Source organism: Triturus cristatus, chromosome 6 (genome assembly GCF_964204655.1).
Source record: "Triturus cristatus chromosome 6, aTriCri1.1, whole genome shotgun sequence".
Lineage (NCBI taxonomy): Eukaryota > Metazoa > Chordata > Amphibia > Caudata > Salamandridae > Triturus > Triturus cristatus.
The window spans coordinates 1,678,798,840-1,678,818,035 of NC_140589.1; the positions used below are offsets into that span (position 1 = coordinate 1,678,798,840).

At 45.6% G+C, this 19,196-nt stretch overlaps 1 protein-coding gene across 1 annotated transcript in view; it reads right to left on the bottom strand.

Moving 5' to 3' along the window:
- NEK2 (NIMA related kinase 2) overlaps positions 1 to 19,196 on the bottom strand; it is a 180,022-nt gene that overhangs the window by 15,871 nt on the left and 144,955 nt on the right. Inside the window, exon 7 of the mRNA XM_085612857.1 lies at positions 14,372 to 14,426. Coding sequence (XP_085468983.1) covers positions 14,372 to 14,426 — 55 coding nt within the window. The remainder of the gene's footprint in view (positions 1 to 14,371; positions 14,427 to 19,196) is intronic.

Genomic DNA, 19,196 nt, shown 5'->3' on the forward strand with positions numbered 1-19,196 from the left:
CTGGACAAAAGGGAGAGAGCGAGTCGTGTAGTCACGCTGATTGAGAAAACAGATGGTGTGTGTGTTACTGAGCCGGAAGAAATTGTCTCCTGCTTCGCGGACTATTTCCGTGGGGTGTATTCCCCGGTGTCTTCCCGCTCTGAAGAGGATTCCCGTGCCCTGCTCAGGGATATCGCGCTGCCTTCCCTTTCGGAGGAGGACAGAGTGTCGTTGGACGCCGCTCCAACCTCCGACGAAATCGCCCTCGCCATACGTTCGGTCGCTTCCGGCAAGGCCATGGGTCCTAATGGTCTCCCCATCGAGTTGTACAAGTTGCGACCGGATACGCTGGCTCCACATCTCCGATCGATGATCCTGGAGGCTCATTCGGTGGGCTCCCTCCCGCTGGACCAGCGTCTGGCTACAATCGTGGTTATCCACAAGGAGGGGAGACCTCGGGACCGGGTTACATCCTATCGGCCCATTTCGCTACTGAACGCGGAGCCCAAAATTCTCGCCAAGGTCCTGGCCAATCGGCTGGTCGGCGTGGTGGGCGAACTGGTTCACCAGAATCAGTCCGGCTTTATTCCCCATCGTAGCACGGCCCTTAACTTGCGGCGTTTGCATGGGGTGCTCGCACGTGTTCAGTACATCCGGGAGCCGGCCATTTTGGCGTCCTTGGACGCCACCATGGCGTTTGACACGCTTGAATGGCCATACATCTGGGCGATGCTTGCGAAGTTTGGCTTTGGCGCTGGGTTCATCAGTTGGGTCAAATTGCTGTATTCGGGCCCATTGGCGCAGGTGGTGGTGAACGGTAGAGTATCGGCTCCGTTCGAGCTGGGCCGGGGCACGAGGCAGGGTTGCCCCTTATCGCCGCTCCTTTTTGCGCTTGCCTTGGAGCCCCTGGCGGAGTGGCTGCGGTGGGAGCCTTCCATCCGTGGTCTCCGTTGGACCCCCGAGTATGAGGACCGCGTATCCCTATACGCTGATGACATCCTTCTGTACCTAGCTTCCCCACGTAAATCACTGATAGTACTGGTTGATGTTTTGCATTCATTTGGTCGTAACTCCGGCCTTGTCATCAACTGGGCTAAATCGTGTGTGTATGTTCTCTCTGGGGAGGCTCCTATTCTCCCGCGGGGCTGTCCGATCCAGATCGCCCCGCAGGGATTTCGGTACCTGGGTGTCTTCATTACTCTGGACCCGGAGGCCCGGTATGATCGGAACTTGCTTCCCCCCCTCCTGCGCCTGAAGGAAGATGTCACGCGCTGGCGGCGCTTGCCGCTTTCGCCGCTCGGCCGGGCGGCATTGTTTAAGATGATGTCTCTGCCGCGTTTCCTGTACGCCTTGCAGAACACCATGGACCTCGTCCCAGCGCGCTACTTCCGTGAGGTGGAGAGTTTGCAGCGCCGCCTGTTCTGGGACGGGAGGCCGCGTATCGCGCTGGCGAAGCGGACGCTCCCATGGTATGACGGAGGGGTCGCCCTCCCGGATATCAAACGGTACTATTGGGCCTCCCAGCTGGCTGCTATTAATCACGGCCTGTACGGGCCCGCCTTAAACCCGGCATTCGCAATGGATAAGATGCTACTCCCGGGTGGGGACAATAATCGAGCGCTCTACTCCAGCGCGCCCGACGCTCGGCTGACCGGCCCCACGCGTGTCATGGTGCGAGTGTGGCACGCGGCCAATGTGGCGATGGGGTGGAAGGACCGTTTGACCCGGGCATCGCCACTATACGCGTCCGAGCAGTTGGGCTCCCTGTGGACCTCGAAGGGCTTTGAGAAGTGGGACATGATAGGCATCAGCAAAGTGGGGGATCTCTGGACGAGGGGAGGATTTAAAACGTTCGAGATGCTGCAGACGGAATTCCAGTTGCATGACAGGGAGTACTTTCGGTATTTGCAGATCCGTCATGCACTGGGCTCCGTCTTCCCGGACGTTGCATCCATCCCGGAGTATTCCCCCCTGGAGGATAGAGTGCTGGATGGACACGTTCCGGACAGCACGATCTCACTGATCTACAAAAAACTGATCAATGACCGCTCGGGATTGCTGACTGCCCTTCGTGAGGCTTGGGTTGCCGATGGACTGGAGCTGGACGACGAGGACTGGACCTCTGCGGTGGCCTCCCCGAAAGAGGTGGCCATACCGGCCCGCCTTCGCTTCGTCCAGCTCAAGATACTCCACAGAGTCTACATGACGGGGCCAAGGCTCCTGTGTATGGGTTATGCTGTGGACGGGTTGTGTAAGCGTGGGTGTGGCGCTTTGGGGACCTTTCTACATATACTGTGGGAATGCCCGGAGGTGGAGCGATTCTGGCGTGGTGTGCATGAGGTCCTGCGTGTGGTTACGCATGTGGTGCTGCTACCCGAAGCGAGGAGATGCCTGTTGAATGTGTGGGAACCTGCCGACTACTCGGCGCCACAGACGTGGTGGGTGACTCTGGGATATATGGTGGCCAAGCGTGATATTGCTCAACTGTGGGGATCCCAGAGGTCCCCGACTGTCTCGGCCTGGAAGGAACATATGGATTGGTGCATGTTTCGGGAAAAGGTGGTGTATGTGGCGAGAGGTAAGCCTGGGACATGGGTGAAAGTATGGGGCCCCTGGAACGCCTACCGAGGGGGAATTTGTGCTCCGCCGTTATTGCCCGATCCGTCGCCTGCCCCATCCCCTTAGCCGACCCATCTTCCTTGTTCCGGACATTGAGTTTACCCAGCCCTAGTCCTGATCTCTTCCCCTTCTTGATACTCCTATGGACTGGTAGGGTCCCCCTCTCAGGGGAGCACATGCTGCTATTTCGGATTGTGGATTGCCTTGTGGGTTTGTTTTTTCTGGTTGTTTTTTCAGTGTAAAATGAAACCGTACAGTGGGGGCCGGATGGGGTGGCTATCAACGCTGCTAACTCCTGTGCATCTTCCTCAGCCGCAACGCACGTTCTACAATGTGTATCATATGCTCCTTTTGTCTACTAGCGGCCGGCCGGAAGGTTGTAGGCCCATCTTTGTATATTTTTTGAGTTTTTGTAATAAACGGTTTAAAAAAAAAAAAAAAAAAAAAAAAAAAAAAAAAAATAACCTAATCAGAGCCACTTGCTCATTTTCTTTTTGCCCCATCATGGAATCGTTCCACTAACAAACAATGAATGTCTAATTTCCTTTAGAACTGCCTCAGGTGGCAAAGCACATTAATAATAAAAAGAAAACAGCAGCACAACTTTGCCTTGGAAGCAAGGGTTCGATATTTTCACTGTCTCACAATAACTGAGTTGGGAGGAGGTCCACCATTAGTCTAAGGATCCAATGGCATCATGCAGCATTTACGAGAATTTCATAATTACACTACAACATGGGTGATATAGAAAAGGTTGCATGCAGCAAGACAGATGCTCCCAGTCTGGGAAATAGGGTCCACAGGGAGAAAAATTTTGCTCAGTCACAATACAGACTGACTGGACTTGACACTGTGATATTAAGTTTCCATATAGCAAAGTGTAGGCCAACCTCCTCAGAAGGTGAAGTCAGATTTGAGATTCTACTTGAGGGTCACAAGAATGCACAGACTGTCCGCTTTCGCGGTGTTCAGCATTTAAGAGCATCATAGTGATGTATACCTAAAATGTTGCACAAATGAAGTAAACAAGCATCTTCCTGAAATTCACCCAGTCTAATTCATATAAAACATTGTGATCAGTTCTCCAAGATAATTTTTCTCTGAAGAGGAAGTACGAGAAAGAAGATTTTGGGGCAAGAAAGATGGTCTTCAATTGCAGAATATTTGTTAGTGGAAGTTCATCCTGGAGGACGTCAACTATCAAACCTCATCCATATGCAAAAGAGGAACAATAGGTTCTGTGTGAACTGGAATGGGGATCCTGACTGATTTAAATACGTACTCTAGTCATCAACTGAGTTCAGCTGCATAAAAACCTCAGACAACAAGATGCACTTAACAAGAAGTATTTCCACTCAGAAGAACCCTAGGCAGTAGGCTTTGTCTAATAACTACAGGGTATGGAGAGTGACCACTGAACCGATTGTGGGATACTTGTATTACTACAGCGCTTAAATAATATATTCCGCAATTTTGTGGCCAGGATGTCTTCAGTGAATAGAAGGCATTGGGACTGAACCAGAGAGGACTTTTCAATGCGGACACAAGCAAAGCTTGAACAAGCTTCAGAACAGGGGAAAAGTATGACGCACTTAACAGTCATGAAGCCAGTAGGCCATTGGCCGTGGTGCAAGAAAGGAACCGGGTCACCTGGCTTTTGTAGGAACAGTGAAATAAAGCAATAATCAGGATTCAGTTGGCCCCCGGTGTCATTGAACCTGCTGCACCAATGGAGCATGGTCTCCATAGCCAGTTATCAAAATAAAGGGATGATGTAGAAGACATAACTACATGAGAAATACTGTCACTAGCACCACAACCATGGTGAAGACAAGTGGTGCTCAGCTCTGAGAGAAAGAGGAAAACATGTTTTGGTAGGTCACACTCCTACAACAAATTTCCTCTTGGACCACGATAACATTCCAGACCGGTTGGTAAACAACCAGTTTAACCAGATGTGGTTAAGGAGTATAAATACAACTCTGCTTCTCTTCCACAATAAACTAACATGTTTATTAAGGAATAAAGTTGAATTGCCCAGAGGAGAGAGTGTGGTGGCCTTTATACTTCCCCATTCAGTCCTAGGACATTTACTGAGCAAATGGCACATAGCACACAAACCATTACCAAATGCAAGAGCTAGCGCCCTTCCCTACGCATTAGAGGTCCAATAGGGGATCCAAGATTTCCACAGGTTAATGTGGTTGACTGGCAACATCAACCCAATTAAGGTGGGTAAGGTTAAGGGAGGATGTTCGACAGCCCCCAATTAAGGAATATTGCTAGCTTTTCCAAAGGGGACAAGGACATTTTTTTTTTCACATGTCCTTGATCAGAGCCAAACAATGAAGAACGTTTCGGGCAGCTGTAAGGAGACAAAAATGCTCTACGGAAGAGCTCTATTTTTTACGACCAGTAGTCCAGTATTCTACTCACACAGAAGAATGCGCATGTTCAAAGGAACAAAGAAAATCTAGAAGTAAAAAACGAACTGTAGCGACAAGGGGATCCCAGGCCACTTAGAAGACAGTAAGGATTAAGCACAGGATCCCTATAAGAGACATCCTCCCCCTTCCCTTAAACATCCTGGATCCAGAGCAAGTGTTTGAGGAAAAACTGAAAAATCTGGCATCAGACAACATATCTTTCTTTTCATCAATCGGTCCAAGTTGTCCAAAATTAGGAACTCTGTTCTGGTTGTTCAAAGATGCCAGCCAGACAGATTCTGGATGCAGGTGAAGGGAGCCCAGTGGCACAGAAAATGGAAGAGGTTGGACTGGTAGGTCCCTTAAAGTAATCACGACTGTCAAAACAGACGAGTACAAAAAATTGGCAAGTCTTGCAGTGCAAAAGAAGCCATGGAGGAGCTGTGATCTCCGGTGTCTTGGCCACACCTCTTAAAGCAATGACAGATCAGAAGGTGGAATGCTCCCACCATGTCCCCCACACCCCAAAGATCTAGACTCAAATACTGATTTAACATTTGTCTTGTTTCTCCAATCTTGGGAGACGAAAAGCTACTCATCAGAGCAGAGGTACTGGGGGGGGGAAATGAATGAAGGGGCGAGAGACCCTCCCTCTATTCACCTGGCTCAGAACAGGGAGCAGCCATCATGACAGAGGAGCAGCCTACCCAAATGTGAATAAAGTGTCATGAGCCTTGTGATAGAATTTTTATTTTTTAAATAAGAGTTTATCTTGTGGTACTGATTAAGTTGACGGAAATTAAAAGGCACCATTGGTGGGTTTCCGTACAACATTACACCTGGACACTTCAGGTTATCACCCACCTCTGGAAGATGCATAGGAGTACTTCCTGTTTAAACTCCCATTCTTGTGTGTTATTTGTGGGTCTGCTTAGCCTGTCCGCTCCCGCTCCCCTGACTGATGTATTGCAATAAATTATATCTTGTATTTTATTGCCCATTTCCAGATTTCCTGGGCTTATTTCGACAGGGTGTGTAACTTTGTCCTCCTCCGTTTGTAGAGGTAGAGCATTGTTGTCATGTTGTCAGCTTGTATTAGTACGGTCTTTCCCTCCAGGTGTTTTTGGAAGGCCTTCAGTGCTAGAAATACTATCTTTAGTTTCAACACATTTATGTGCTGCACCAAGTCTGTGGGACACCAGCTATCCCGGACGTTTAGGTTGAGTATGTGAGCTCTCCATCTCGTTTGGGATGAGTGTATTGTGATAGTTAGAGGGAGCTGGTGGTTTGAAGGATTCTTGAATTGTGATACACCATCTCGAGGTTCCACCACGGCATTTGCTTCTGCACTTTGTCTGTAGCAACCACCAGATCGTCCCAACTCCCTGACACTTGTGATCATTGTTGCTGCAGCTATCATGTAGTGATCTCATTTGTAATCTTGCATGTGGGAATAGAGGAATGCATGAGCCCATCATGCCCTTCATTTTCTCCTCTGTCCTCACTGTTGGATGTGGACTCTTCTGGTAGAGACGACCCTGGTCTAGCATTGCCTTGACCATTGTGTCCACAGGGGAGTCCTTTGCCGTTTACAAATTGATAATGGCACCCAGAAAGGTCTTCTTTCTCTGTGGTGTAGATGATAATTTCTCGTGGTCGATGGAAACCCCAAGTTGTGCAAAGTCTTTGGGACTTTGCTGTCCCTGCATGGATTGTGCATGCTTGCCTTTACTAAGCACTCATCCAGCTATGGGTATACATATATTACCGTTCATCTGTGGTGTGCTCCCATACCGGCTAGACATTTTGTTAATACTCAGAGCGGATTTTATTCCAAATTGTAACCCCTTGATTTGGTCATGTGTCTTGTCAACTACGAATCTGGAACTTTCAGTGCAATCTGTTCTTTGGTATGTGCAGGTAAGCATACTTGAGATCTACTGTTGCCATGTAGTCCCCTAGTCCTATAATGAGAATGATCTCTTATAAGGCTGTCATCTTGAATTTTTATGTTTGATTGACCTGTTGAGCCCATAGATCCAGTATGGAGTCTTAGTGTAATGTCCAGCTTGGGCACTAGGGATTACCTGGTGGCACCAATTCTATGGCTCCCTTGCTTAATAGGTCTTTTACCTCTTGCTGTAGGCAGCTTTGTTCTTCCTTTTTGACCCCCTTACCCATCTTTGGTGGTATTGTGGGAGGTGTTTTTATCAATTCTATGGAATAGACATATCTTCGGTTTAGTATCCATTTGTCGAAGGTGATATTTCTCCATGCTTTAGAAATCGTCTGATCCTTCCTTCCACTGGTGACTTATAAAGGAGGGTGTTCCCTGCAGAGTCACTTGTTTCCACAGTTCCCCCGGGGGGTGTCTCTTCTTCCCCTGCCTCGTCCATGAAAAGATGGTCTTTAGTTTGAACTGAATAGTAATTAAAATGGTGCAGCTGTGGAACTACTTTGTAGCTGAAGGTTACAGGTTGCAAGTGTTCTTTCTTTGTACCATGCCCCCTTGAAATTACCCTTTGTAAAACGTTTATGACCGTGGCTGTCTCGTTGTCTTTCTTCCAGTGCTGTAGAGTTTCGTCGACTGGCTCTCTAAAATATCGGTCTCAAGTAAAGGGCATGTTTATTATTGTGAATTGTACCTCCTGTTTCAAGCCCACGATCCTCAGCCAAGTGTGCCTGCACAGGGTGGTAGCAGTGCATAGTGCCTACAGGCTGTATCTGCTGCATCTAACGCAGACTTGAGGCAGTTGTTTGCCATTGTATTTTCCTCCTTTAGGACATTATTTGCCCTGTTTTTAATTCTACTGGTAGGTGTTGCATGACCTCTTTCATTGCATCCCACTGCTGATAGGCGTACCTGTTGATTATGGCGTTTGAGTTGGATACATGCCATTGCATTGCAGCAGAACTCTTCATTTTCCTCCCCACTATGTCCACCCTCTTGTTTTCCTGGTAATGCGAAGGACTTGTTAAGGTGTGGTTGCTAGCTCTCTTGCTGGCAGTCGCCACGATTAGATAATCCTCTGGCTCAATGCCCCTGATGTATGGGAGGCTCATTACCAGTATTGGTTTTTCACCCTGGGGGTGATGGCCTTAGCTGCAGTAGGGGCTTTGAGGCCCTTGATACCCTCATCAAGAACACTGGGTAGCACTGGGAGGAAGTGCTTCCTCTTCTGGTCAGGAAGCAAAGTTCTAGATGGGTGGAGTCTACCCCTTTATCTGTTGAGTCAGAATAGATTGCCTGCTTATTGCTCCATTTACTCTCCAGCATCGGTGTGCCAATCTTCATGGATGGCAGTGATCTGCTTTTCGTCACTGGCATACAGCCATTCTTCGGGTTCAGCATAAAGCAGTTTATTCCCAATACAATCTTACCCCTACCAATCTTTTGATTCTTTTCAAGGTCAAGGCTGGTTGAGAGGGTTTGCCTACAGCAGTATCCCTTGTTTTGGACATGTATGGCTATTTTGCCCTCTGGTACCAGAGTTTGACATCAATGCCAGTTTTGCATGCTTAGAGTCAGAATTCCTTAGCATGGCAGCCGAAAGCTCTTGTGGTGTTACATTGTGTCTCCGTCTCTGCCTCAGGAGGTAATCTGGTGTCCTTTTTATGGCCCTGCTCTTCTCCCTTGGCCTCTTCTGTGTCTTCGCAAGTGTCCTCTTCTTCACTCAACAAATCCAGCTCCCTTAAGGACTCCTGCTTTCCCAAAGAGGCGGCCATGGCGTAATGTGCCCACCTCTGCTTCAGTCTACCCATAATTGTCTTTGGTAAGGACTTTGAGCATGCTACACAGTGCTCCGAGCGGTTGTCCTTCCGGAGATAGAGGTTGCACGCCTTGTAGTTATCCTTCTGTGCATATTTATAATGGCACTTCGGACAAAACCTAAATGGTGTGTATTTCATGTCCCTTTAACATTATCAGAACACACGCGGTCTCGCTGTGTGTCGGGCTTAATTTTTCAGTGTTCTGTGGTGTTTTTTTATTGTTGCCTAATCCAACAAAGTTTGTGGTGCCTCTTGCTCCTTCAACTCCGTTTTCGGCTTCCTTTGATGAAAAATTTATTTCTGTGACAAATCTTTTTTCTCAACTCCAGAGCTCTCTCCCTTACTTCCGGAGCCGATGGTGGGAGGAAGAAAGAAAAAAAAAAAAAGGAATCTGAAGATGGGAACCATGTCAATGGTTTTCAGGGAGGATATGCAACTCACACAAGGGGGCAGGGCACATAGTACCAAATGGTGAAAGACTTGACACCCACGTAAAAATAACAGAAACAAGCATTTGCTAAGCAATAGGCCTTACGTTTCGAGAGTTAGAGCTATTGGCGTTCTAAATGACAATGCCTTTTATTTATGTGTAGATTTTTGAAACTCACGCAAATGCGAGAATCTATTGCATTGCAAATGCTTGTTTTAGCCTGTGTACTTGCAGCGGCACTGAACGCTTCCATTAAAAAACACACAACAGTGGGCATTTTGTAAAACAAATGCACATTATTTGCGTGTGAGGCGACTGTCCTTGGCAAGCAAAATCAAATACAGTTTAATTACAAAGCAGCTACACAAAAAGCAGGATAAAGTAATATAACATCTAAAGAGCAACAACTCTCCAAGGAAAACATGTGAGTAAAAATAAGAATTCAAAACTCCTTTTATTATCGGTGAAAGCGGACTCTGCATTTCTGCATTTTGTAACATTCTGTGTGCGAGGCTGGAAAAGAAGAATGAAGATGACACGGGCAGAAGCTAGGGCGCCTCTTTAGAACACTTTGTGTGAAATTTCAGATGGCACAGCAAGAAACAGGGTAAATAACAGACATGCCCCCAGGCCTCATTCCATACACAATTTCATGTTTAGTGGAACATTTCCATGCTGTTTTGAACAATTAGTCTACCGGTAGCAAACCTTAGCACAGGGCAATTTCATCCATATGTGTCCTTGTATTTTAGCTGACCTACCATGAGGCTTGCTTCACAAACATCTTGCATTTCCAATCTGGGGGGAGGTGAGACAGAGCTAGAAAAATGCACACTCATGGAATCACAAAAGAAAACCGGCGGAGGCTGCAGCAGCCATAGGAAGGCAGGAACCCTGATACCAGGCTGAGCGTTTTAAAAGCAGGAGGAAGGAGGAGGCAGCTGCAGCCAAAACAGACCTCAGTCTTTGAATGCACAGAAAATGTGGCACCATAAGAGCAAGATTTAGAGCCCTGTTTACAACAGAGCTCTGTAAACCTCAAGCACTGGACTCCAGTGGTCCAGGTTAAAGAAAGAAATAGTGCTCACAAGCTCTGAGTAACAACATATGTAACAGGGGCAGTCCGTGAAAATGGGAGGAGCTTTTAATCCCATATCCTGAATACAGAATGTCTCACAAAGACAGCGCAAGCGCTGCCTAGGCGATACCTAATGCTCTGCAATTAGGAGGTGGTCATAAGTGACAGGTAGTAGGGGGCAGGGAGGCTTCTGTGGTTGGAACATCCACACCCTGAAGCTTGGCAGTGCTACATGGAGATTCAACAGCTTTACTGCTAAATAAATCTAAGTGGTAACTGAACCTCGAAGACAGGGAATGGTCATTTCAACTTGGGCCTCGGTTGTAAGCAACAGCCCCTATGTATTCTCTAGGACAGTTGCAAGCATGAGCAGCCCGCGATTGCTCCACCTAGGTGGGAGCTACGTTCCACTGCACTCCAGTTGCAGGGAAGGCCTTTGTAAGCCTGTTGCATTCGCTGCATCAGTTGAGTTGTCCCAATGTATCCCTGATGCTGGCTGATTCATCAGGAGGGCAGCCAGCTTAGGCCATTTCTTCATCACTGGCTGTTCTTTGTACATATTCCTGCAACGTAATTTTCTCAAATGAGAAACATGTGCTGCTGCTTATTTTAGTGGGTACTGAGCTGCCATTGTTGTGTTTACTACTGCACTGGGAGTCAGGGAACATTGGCTATGGGACATCAGCGATATGCAAAACTCATCAACCAGTCCATAAAAAAGATTAGATAGGGAGAAAGAACACTCAGCTACCAAGGCACCCTTCTATGGAACTTTTACTACCCTGTAGTTAGAGGATTAGGATTCCTTCCTGAAAAGTCTGACGAATACACTTTTTAGGACTGGATGTTACTGGTAATTCCTGCATCTACTCTGTCTACCGCCGTCCCCTTCTTTTTCCCTTCTCGGCCTATCCGCCCCCTATCACATTTTCTTGCTTCTCTGTTTTCAGAGCTCTCTGAAGAGGCACTATGAGTGGTATGGAATAATTCTTAAGTCATTTAATTAAAAAATTAAAATAAATAGCCTATTTATTTTCTCTAAATCGATCATGCAATTGCATGATTCTATCTATTCACCATCCTTGAACATATAAAAAAAGAAGTGTTCAAAGAAACTAACCGAGCCTTTTCTACAGAATGAACTACACATGAAATAATAGCAAGAGTGAAAAATACAAAAATTGAGGTTAAAATGTCCTAATAAGAGGTAAATTCCACAAAATCAGGATCCGTGATAAGTCTCTTCTAGCTCTAGAGACGTTGCTAATTGAGTGATCGATTTTTAGTTAGCATTTTTAGCCATAGTCTTATGGACATTGGATTACATTTTTTTTTTATTCAATTAAACATGCCCTACCGACAATCAATCATCTACTGTTCTGGTTTACCAAAAAGGGATGTGCTGCCCTGTTTAGGCCGATCACTGGTAGCGTGCACACTGGCCAGGTCTGACATGGCGGGAGGGAGGTTGGAGAGAGTGATTAAAAATTCAAAGGGCATCTGCCTTGTTTTTGGCCAACACCTCTGTCCTAGTAGGTGGTGAGGCTGGGGAGCTACTTAGCAGGTAAGCAAAATGCAGAACTCCCGTAGGGTGCTGGCTAGCCTCAAGGTGCAATAGGGGGCAAGCGCTGAAACAACAGTTTAAAAACATTGACAAAGTCAAATAATACAGCTATATTGCTTTATCAACTTAATTTTACACATGTTGTACAGCAGAGTGGTTACTGTGCAGCATGGCTGAAAGTAAATTTTAAAAAGCGCTATTAAGTGGTCAACGCTGGTGTCACAGTGCTTTTTTTCTGAATTTTATCCATGCTGCACAGCAGCCACACTGCTGTACAACAGGACTAAAAGAAAATTGACAAAGCCAATAAATCTCACTTAGGCAAATCCTCTTGTCTTTGTCAATCCTTGTTCTAATAGTTAAAATAGTCAGTGGCTCTTTCAGATGTGCCTGCGCTTCAAATACAACACAAAAAAACTTACAAACAAAATAATGGGAAAACAAGAATTAAAGAATTTCCAGTTTTCAAAAAGGATACTGCTAATACTAATGGCAGTCTATTTTACCTCCATTTGATAATAAACATTTTCTTTGAACATGTCATCATTGCAAAATGCATCAGCACTGTACCTATTCAAGATTGGTGTCCAGTTCAATAATTTCACTTCATATTTAATGTTTACTCAGGTGCAAGGCTTTTTCTTTTAGTCCTCCCTCTGGTTTGCTATGCTTGCAAAGTGTGCTGTAGCTTAAAGCTTTAGGTTTAGGTAGGGTGTGCAAACACAAACATTACTTTTGTATTAAGACCCTGCATATTTATAAAACGATGCTCTAAGTAGTAATAGTCAAACGCACAAACACTTCCAGTCTGCTTATTTCCTGTCTGATCTCTGCTCCCAGATAATACATGGTCTCCAGCTTTTTCCTCGCTTTCAGTCTTCATTAAGTATTTTATGATGGGGAACTAGGATGATGTACATTTATAGAGACGTCATGCTCTATAGACACCGTTTAGAAAAGGACACCAGATGACAACGTCTACGTCACTAGGATTTCCCTCGCTTTCATTGGGGTAAAGTTCAGCAGCTGTGTCAAGGCTATGAATATGCTGAAAGCATCTATGGAAACATTAATTGCCCAAGTATGGAGTCGTAAATGAGAGATTGCATGGCTTGCATTATGTCGGTGCAGATGTGCCACATACATTTTCATGGTAACACAGACTAGAATTGTGTTTTTGTAATGGATAGATAAACATCCGATAATATTTTTGAACCGCTCAGAGTGTGCACATTTCTGAGAGCAGTGCATTACTAAACACCCACTAAATAACAGGAGTGCAGCTCTGGGATGCAAACTCACTGCTCCTTTCCCGAGCTGATAACATTCCCGGCTGTGCTGTGGAGAAGGGCTGATGTTTTTTTTCTTTATTTTTTAAACTGTTATTGCGCGGTAAGCACTGGCCGCGTCATAGGGCTTTTATTCCTTATTACGGGGGGAGGGCGGGTCGGCAGGTAACAAAGAGTAAGGGATGGGGAGTCTGGGGCAACATGAACAACAGAGGGTGGAAGGGGGTTGGGGCAGAACGGACGGGCTTCTAAAGCGGCTGTCATTGGCCCGGCTGCTTACTGCAGGCACAACATGCTTTGCTTACATTCAAACATGTCCTGCCTGCAGTGAGAGAAACTCAAAGAAAATAGTGCTTACTGACTAAATAAAGCATCCTGTGTAACAACTGAAGTAAAAGGGCTGGTCGCCATGGGAGGTTACAAAAGGCGGCACTAAGGAGGGACTAACAAATCAGAAGCCAGCATTTACTAAGGTCAATGACAAGCGCCAATGGCCAATATGGGCGGAGAGTGGGCGGGGCCTCTATTCCATACGCCACCACAAGTCTCACAGAGCAGAACATGCGCACGGACTCTAGGCTCGACCTAAAAAGGGACTACTAAAGACAATTCCAGACCCGACCACTAGATGGCAGAGTAATGCACAGCATGTGAATCCATAGAAGATTCACACTGCAAAATCTGTTCTTAGATACCTCAGACAAACATTCTGGAAAAAGGACAAACACTGATGACAAAGTAACACAACACTGCAGATAGCAGGACCTAGGCTATCGTTTGATGCCGACATTCACTTTAGCCACCCGATATATCATGCAAAATAGTAACATTCACAGGAACCTTGATTTACAGATCTGTCTGATCAAGCTACATTACATCACCATGTGTCTTTTGCTAATATCCCCAGTGACAGTCTTCCTACCATAACTATTCACTTGCACCTGAATGCCCTAGAAATCTAAGCAATGTCAAATCTATAAGTTTGCAATTAGTATTACATTAACAACCATAATCAAATGTGCACACCTTTTAGGCACGCTCATTTGGTATCTTGTAAGAAAAGTCTCTCAAGGTATAAACTCTGAACTGTCTGACCTACAACATTCTCATGAGAACGGCTCATGAGGACAGGCTCTTTAGGATTAGCTGACTGATCAAGACTTCAACAAGATTAAGAAAATTATTTCATAAAGCAGAAAATTAAGGTCACTGTACCTGGCCAGCTGTTCATCAAAAAGTCTCTCCCTTACACAAAGCACACGTTCACGTTCTAAAAGAATTAACATTAGTTAGAATCAAGAAGAAATAACAAGTCTGCAATAAGCATCACGTACAGTTAAAAAATGCACAATTATTTGCAATGCAATCTATTATATAAATGTGAGCAAAGACACCCAAATAAATGTACCCAGCTGAAAATATTCCTGCATATAGAGATAAAAAGCCCCAACTGTATGTTTCAAAGGGAGCCTTTGTGATTCAGTCTGTACTAAGCAATATTGAAGAGTATTTGCATATGATATGGCTGTGTAATAAGCAATAGCAGAAACAATGGCCAACTTTCTTCATTGTGGGGACAAAAAAAACAACACACGTGTGTTCATTCGTATGAGCAAATGAAGTGCTTAACATTCTATGACTGTTATATGAATGACTGCTGATGCAGTCTGTAAGGAAAAGCCCTTTTGCAGAATCACCCTCATTTATTTGCTAGATTTTGAGCTGGTTTGCTGACTGAATACTGAAGCACTGACGCTCTGACCACTTAAGTATATGTGCAATTGGCTTATTCCGGACTGGCATATTTAACTTGCCTATAGGTTCCTAGCATATGGTACTCTGTTTACCCCGGGCATGCAAGTTAAATTTCACTAGTGGACTGCAGCACTGGTTGTGCTACCTCTATGGTGACAAAGTGAAAAAGTGTCTCTAGGCCTGCAACTGCAGCCTTGCATGGCAGTTTTAAAACTGCAAATTACACCTGGCAAAATGCACTTATTACCAGGCTTAAAGTAGTCTTTTTAATTCTTATAAGCAGGGCCACAGGAATTATACGGCAGGGAGTGAGTAAATTATGCGACAAGAAAAAGCAAATTATGCAACGTTATGTGGCATATTTTCTGATAGTATCATTTTAGTATTTTTTTATTTTTACACTTGTCAACCCTGCCGGGGCATTTGCTGTACCTCCCTACTCCCAGTTTAACACCCTACTATAGCAATAAGCAACAGAAATTTGAGCAGTCAACTTTGCAAAAGGCACTCCACTGCGCAGCAACCTGTGTCGCTGCTTTTTTTTGTAACTTTTGAACCATTTGAGCAAGAACAATTTTCTTTTGTTCAGCAGATTATGCAGCATCTGATGGATTATGTAGAAACATTTGGCAAATCTCTAATTAGGCGAAAATCACTGCAGGCACACAATGGCATAATTCCAGTGGCCCTGCTTATAAATTAGGCCTAGGGTAGGCCCTAAAGAGCCCCAGGGCAGGGAGCATGGTATTTAAAAAGTAGGCCATTTGTATGAGGTTTTACAAGTCCTGACAGTGAAAAATCTTCACAGTCGTTTTTAACTGTGGCAAGGCTGGCTCTCCCATAGAAAATAACTGGGTTACACTATAACACTTTTTAACATAGGTATCAATTTGGGAACAGCTAAAACCGTGGTTAACCACTCAAATTAATAGCAATTAAATATCCAGACTGGTAGAAAAGTAGGATTTAAACATTAATATTTTGAAAATGTCACTTTTGGAAAGTTGCCATTTTTCTGCTGTAGAAAGCTGGCTCCTTATGCAGTATATCAAAACGAGATATACGGAGTTCGGTTATTCCCTTACGAGTAGATAGGGCTTGCGCCAACAATCCCCATATGCTCTTTTAGGGGCTAGTGTGGTCGAGCAGCCTCCAGCTTATCAGAGGGGAGTGTGAGACATCTGCAATGCACACAATAGTCAATACATAACTCAATAAGGAGAACCACACCAATTTATAACAAGCATTGGCAAAGCCAATAGGTCTCGCCTTTGGGACCTTATAAGTGTTTAGCCATGCAACAGTTGATGTTGTTGCACCAAGGATATTGTGCTGCATAACTAAATACTTATAAGGTCCCAAAAGCGAGACCTTATTGGCTATGCCAATGCTCGTTTGTTTTGGAAAGAAACATGGGAAGAATGGGCACAAGCAATTCAGGCTGCCGGAGTGAGCTGAAGCAACATAGGGGTCCGGAGGCAATATGGAGGGTGTAGGTGGGGGGAGCAAACAGGCAAGAGGGAGAGCAAGATGGAGTGTGGTGTAGAAAGGCTAACAGGAGAGAGTATTTGGAGCTCTGAGAGGGTAGAAACACAGGCGAGAAATCGATGCAGAGAAAAGGGAGCACACAAGGGCAGTCGCATCTCAAAGGGGGGCAGGGAGGAGCACACAGGTGAGCGAGAGCAGTGTGGAGAGGAGGAAGAGAAGCATACTAGAGCGACAGCTGGAAAACACATGCATTCTTAAAGAGTGCATACACAATAGGAATAAAGTAGCACCTGAAAAAGCGAGTAGTGTAAGGACACAGAAATGAAGCCATGTCAGGTGGGGGGAGGGGGATTTGTAAAACACAAGAAGCGGGAGGAAAGCCCACAGACATGTATGAATAAAAAAGTAAGCAAATTAGTTATATTGAAGCTAACAAATTGCAAGCAATGAGCGGGCTCTACACCCATTGTAAGCTAGCAATACATGTCGCAATAGACAGCACCTGTTCTCTTGCTCTCATGTGCTGCTTACTCCCCCGCAAATATCTACCCACTCCACTGCTTCCGTTTCATATGCCACGCACTTGCTCTTCAGTTACTCCCATAACCCCCATTGTCTTAGAAATAAATGGCTTTAGATTTCCTTTTGTTGACGGGTCCAACTTCAAAAGTAAATACTTTGAGCAACTACATTTTAATTTTTTTGTTTAAATGAAAGATCTAAGCGACGTCTTCCATTTTGTATCATTAAAAAACAGAAAAGAAAATGGCATCTCCGTCATTCTGTAGTGTAGGCATGTGGGTATATGTTGAAGCATGCACCCGAAACATCACGCAGAGCACCTAAAGAAAGACGCAGTTGTCAGCAGTCGCGGCGTCGCCCACTTTAGCAAAGCCAATAAATAGGTCAACAAGGTGCGACCTACTGTTTTTGACAATGTTTGTGTACAATCAGCACACATTTTATTAAAGCCTGGAAAAGGAAATAAGTCAATAATGGACAGGAAAAAGATGCTTGAAAAACAAAAACGTGTCATAACACTTTGTTATAGGTTATGTTAAAATGAATTTATAGAGCGCACGTACACCGGGGAGGTTTCATGGCGCTATTTTGGTTGAGATCCAGGTCATAAAAAGAGAGTTTAAAAAGCCTGTCGGAAGAGCCAAGTTTTTAGAAGACTCCTGAAACCGAGAAGATTGGTACAGGAGAGAATATCGAGGGGAAGAGAATTCCAAAATATGGGGGCCAAGGTAGAGAACCTGGCACCACCAGTGCGCTTTAATTCAAAATGAGGAATGAGTAATAAGTTTTTGTGAGCTGAACGAAGATTTCGTGTAGGACTTAAAAATAAGACATCCCGTCTTGAAAGCGCACCGCTGAGCAACCGGAAGCCAGTGTAATTGCTTCAAGAGGGGAGTAATGTGATGATGCCTAGGATGGTGAACAATCAGACGAGCAGCCTGATTTTGTACTATCTGTAAACGTCTTGAGAGAGAACGGGGGATGCCAAAATATAATGAATTGGCATAATCAACGTGGGACATGACCAAGGCGAGAATCACCTGAATCCGGGCATCGTGAGTAAGGTATCTGCAAATCTTTTTTATTCTACCAAGTTGAAAAAAACAGACGGAGATCACCAAACCAATCTGAGGCTTCAGAGTAAGATCCTGACTGATGATCACCTTAAGCTTTTTGCCGAGCTAGAGGAAACAGGGGGCTGGTCCAGCTCTATAGGCCAGAAGAACAAGTTACTAACCTTCGGTAACGATGTATCTGTAAGAAACATTAGTTAGTTAGATTCCTCACCTTAGAATATCCCCAGGCGTCAGACTGGATCCGGAAGATTTTTCGTCAGCAATACCCCTTGCGCGTCGCTAGGCGTCGTCTGCGGCTCCGCGTCCGTCGTCGGCGTCGTGCGCCGGGATGACGTCGTCGGAGTACTTAGACGCCGCCCTCGCGCGCTGACGTCAGTTCTTGTACATAGCCTTCCGCGCCAGGAACGCAGAGCCATGCAAAGACCGACACTGGTGCCAAAAATAAAATCTAGGGGCCTGAAAGGACAACCTTAACCCTAGATGTCAGTTCGCAGAACGGGGAGGATGGGAGGGTCGGTGAGGAATCTAACTAACTAATGTTTCTTACAGATACATCGTTACCGAAGGTTAGTAACTTGTTCATCTGAAAGAAACACGTTAGTTAGATTCCTCACCTTAGAATAGATACCCAAGCAATACCATCCCCGGTGGTGGGTCTGCGAACCAAGATCACACCAGAAAGTCCTGGAGGACAGAACGGCCAAAGAAGCCATCCCTCCGGACTTGGCTGTCAAGGCAATAATGCCTGGCAAACGTGTGTAGAGAAGCCCACGTCGCCGCCTGACAGATGTCCTGCAAAGGGACTCCCCGTCCCAAGGCAGTAGTAGCCGCCGTGGCCCGAGTAGAATGGGCGCGCAGCCCAACAGGAGGGTCCTTTTTAGCCAAGGAATAGCAGATTTTTATACACAAAACGACCCACCGAGAGATGGTTCGTTTGTGCACAGCTTTCCCCTTCTTAGCGCCCACGTACCCAACAAAAAGCTGGTCGTCCACCCGGAACTGTTTTGTGCGGTCCAGATAGAAGGAGAGCGCACGTTTTGGGTCCAGACGGTGGAGCCTCTCTTCCTCTTTGGAAGGATGCGGAGGCGGAAAGAAGGTGGGCAAGGTGACAGACTGCCCAAGGTGAAATGGAGTCACCACTTTAGGAAGAAAAGAGGGACGAGGCCGAAGGACAACCTTGTCCGGATGAACAGAGAGAA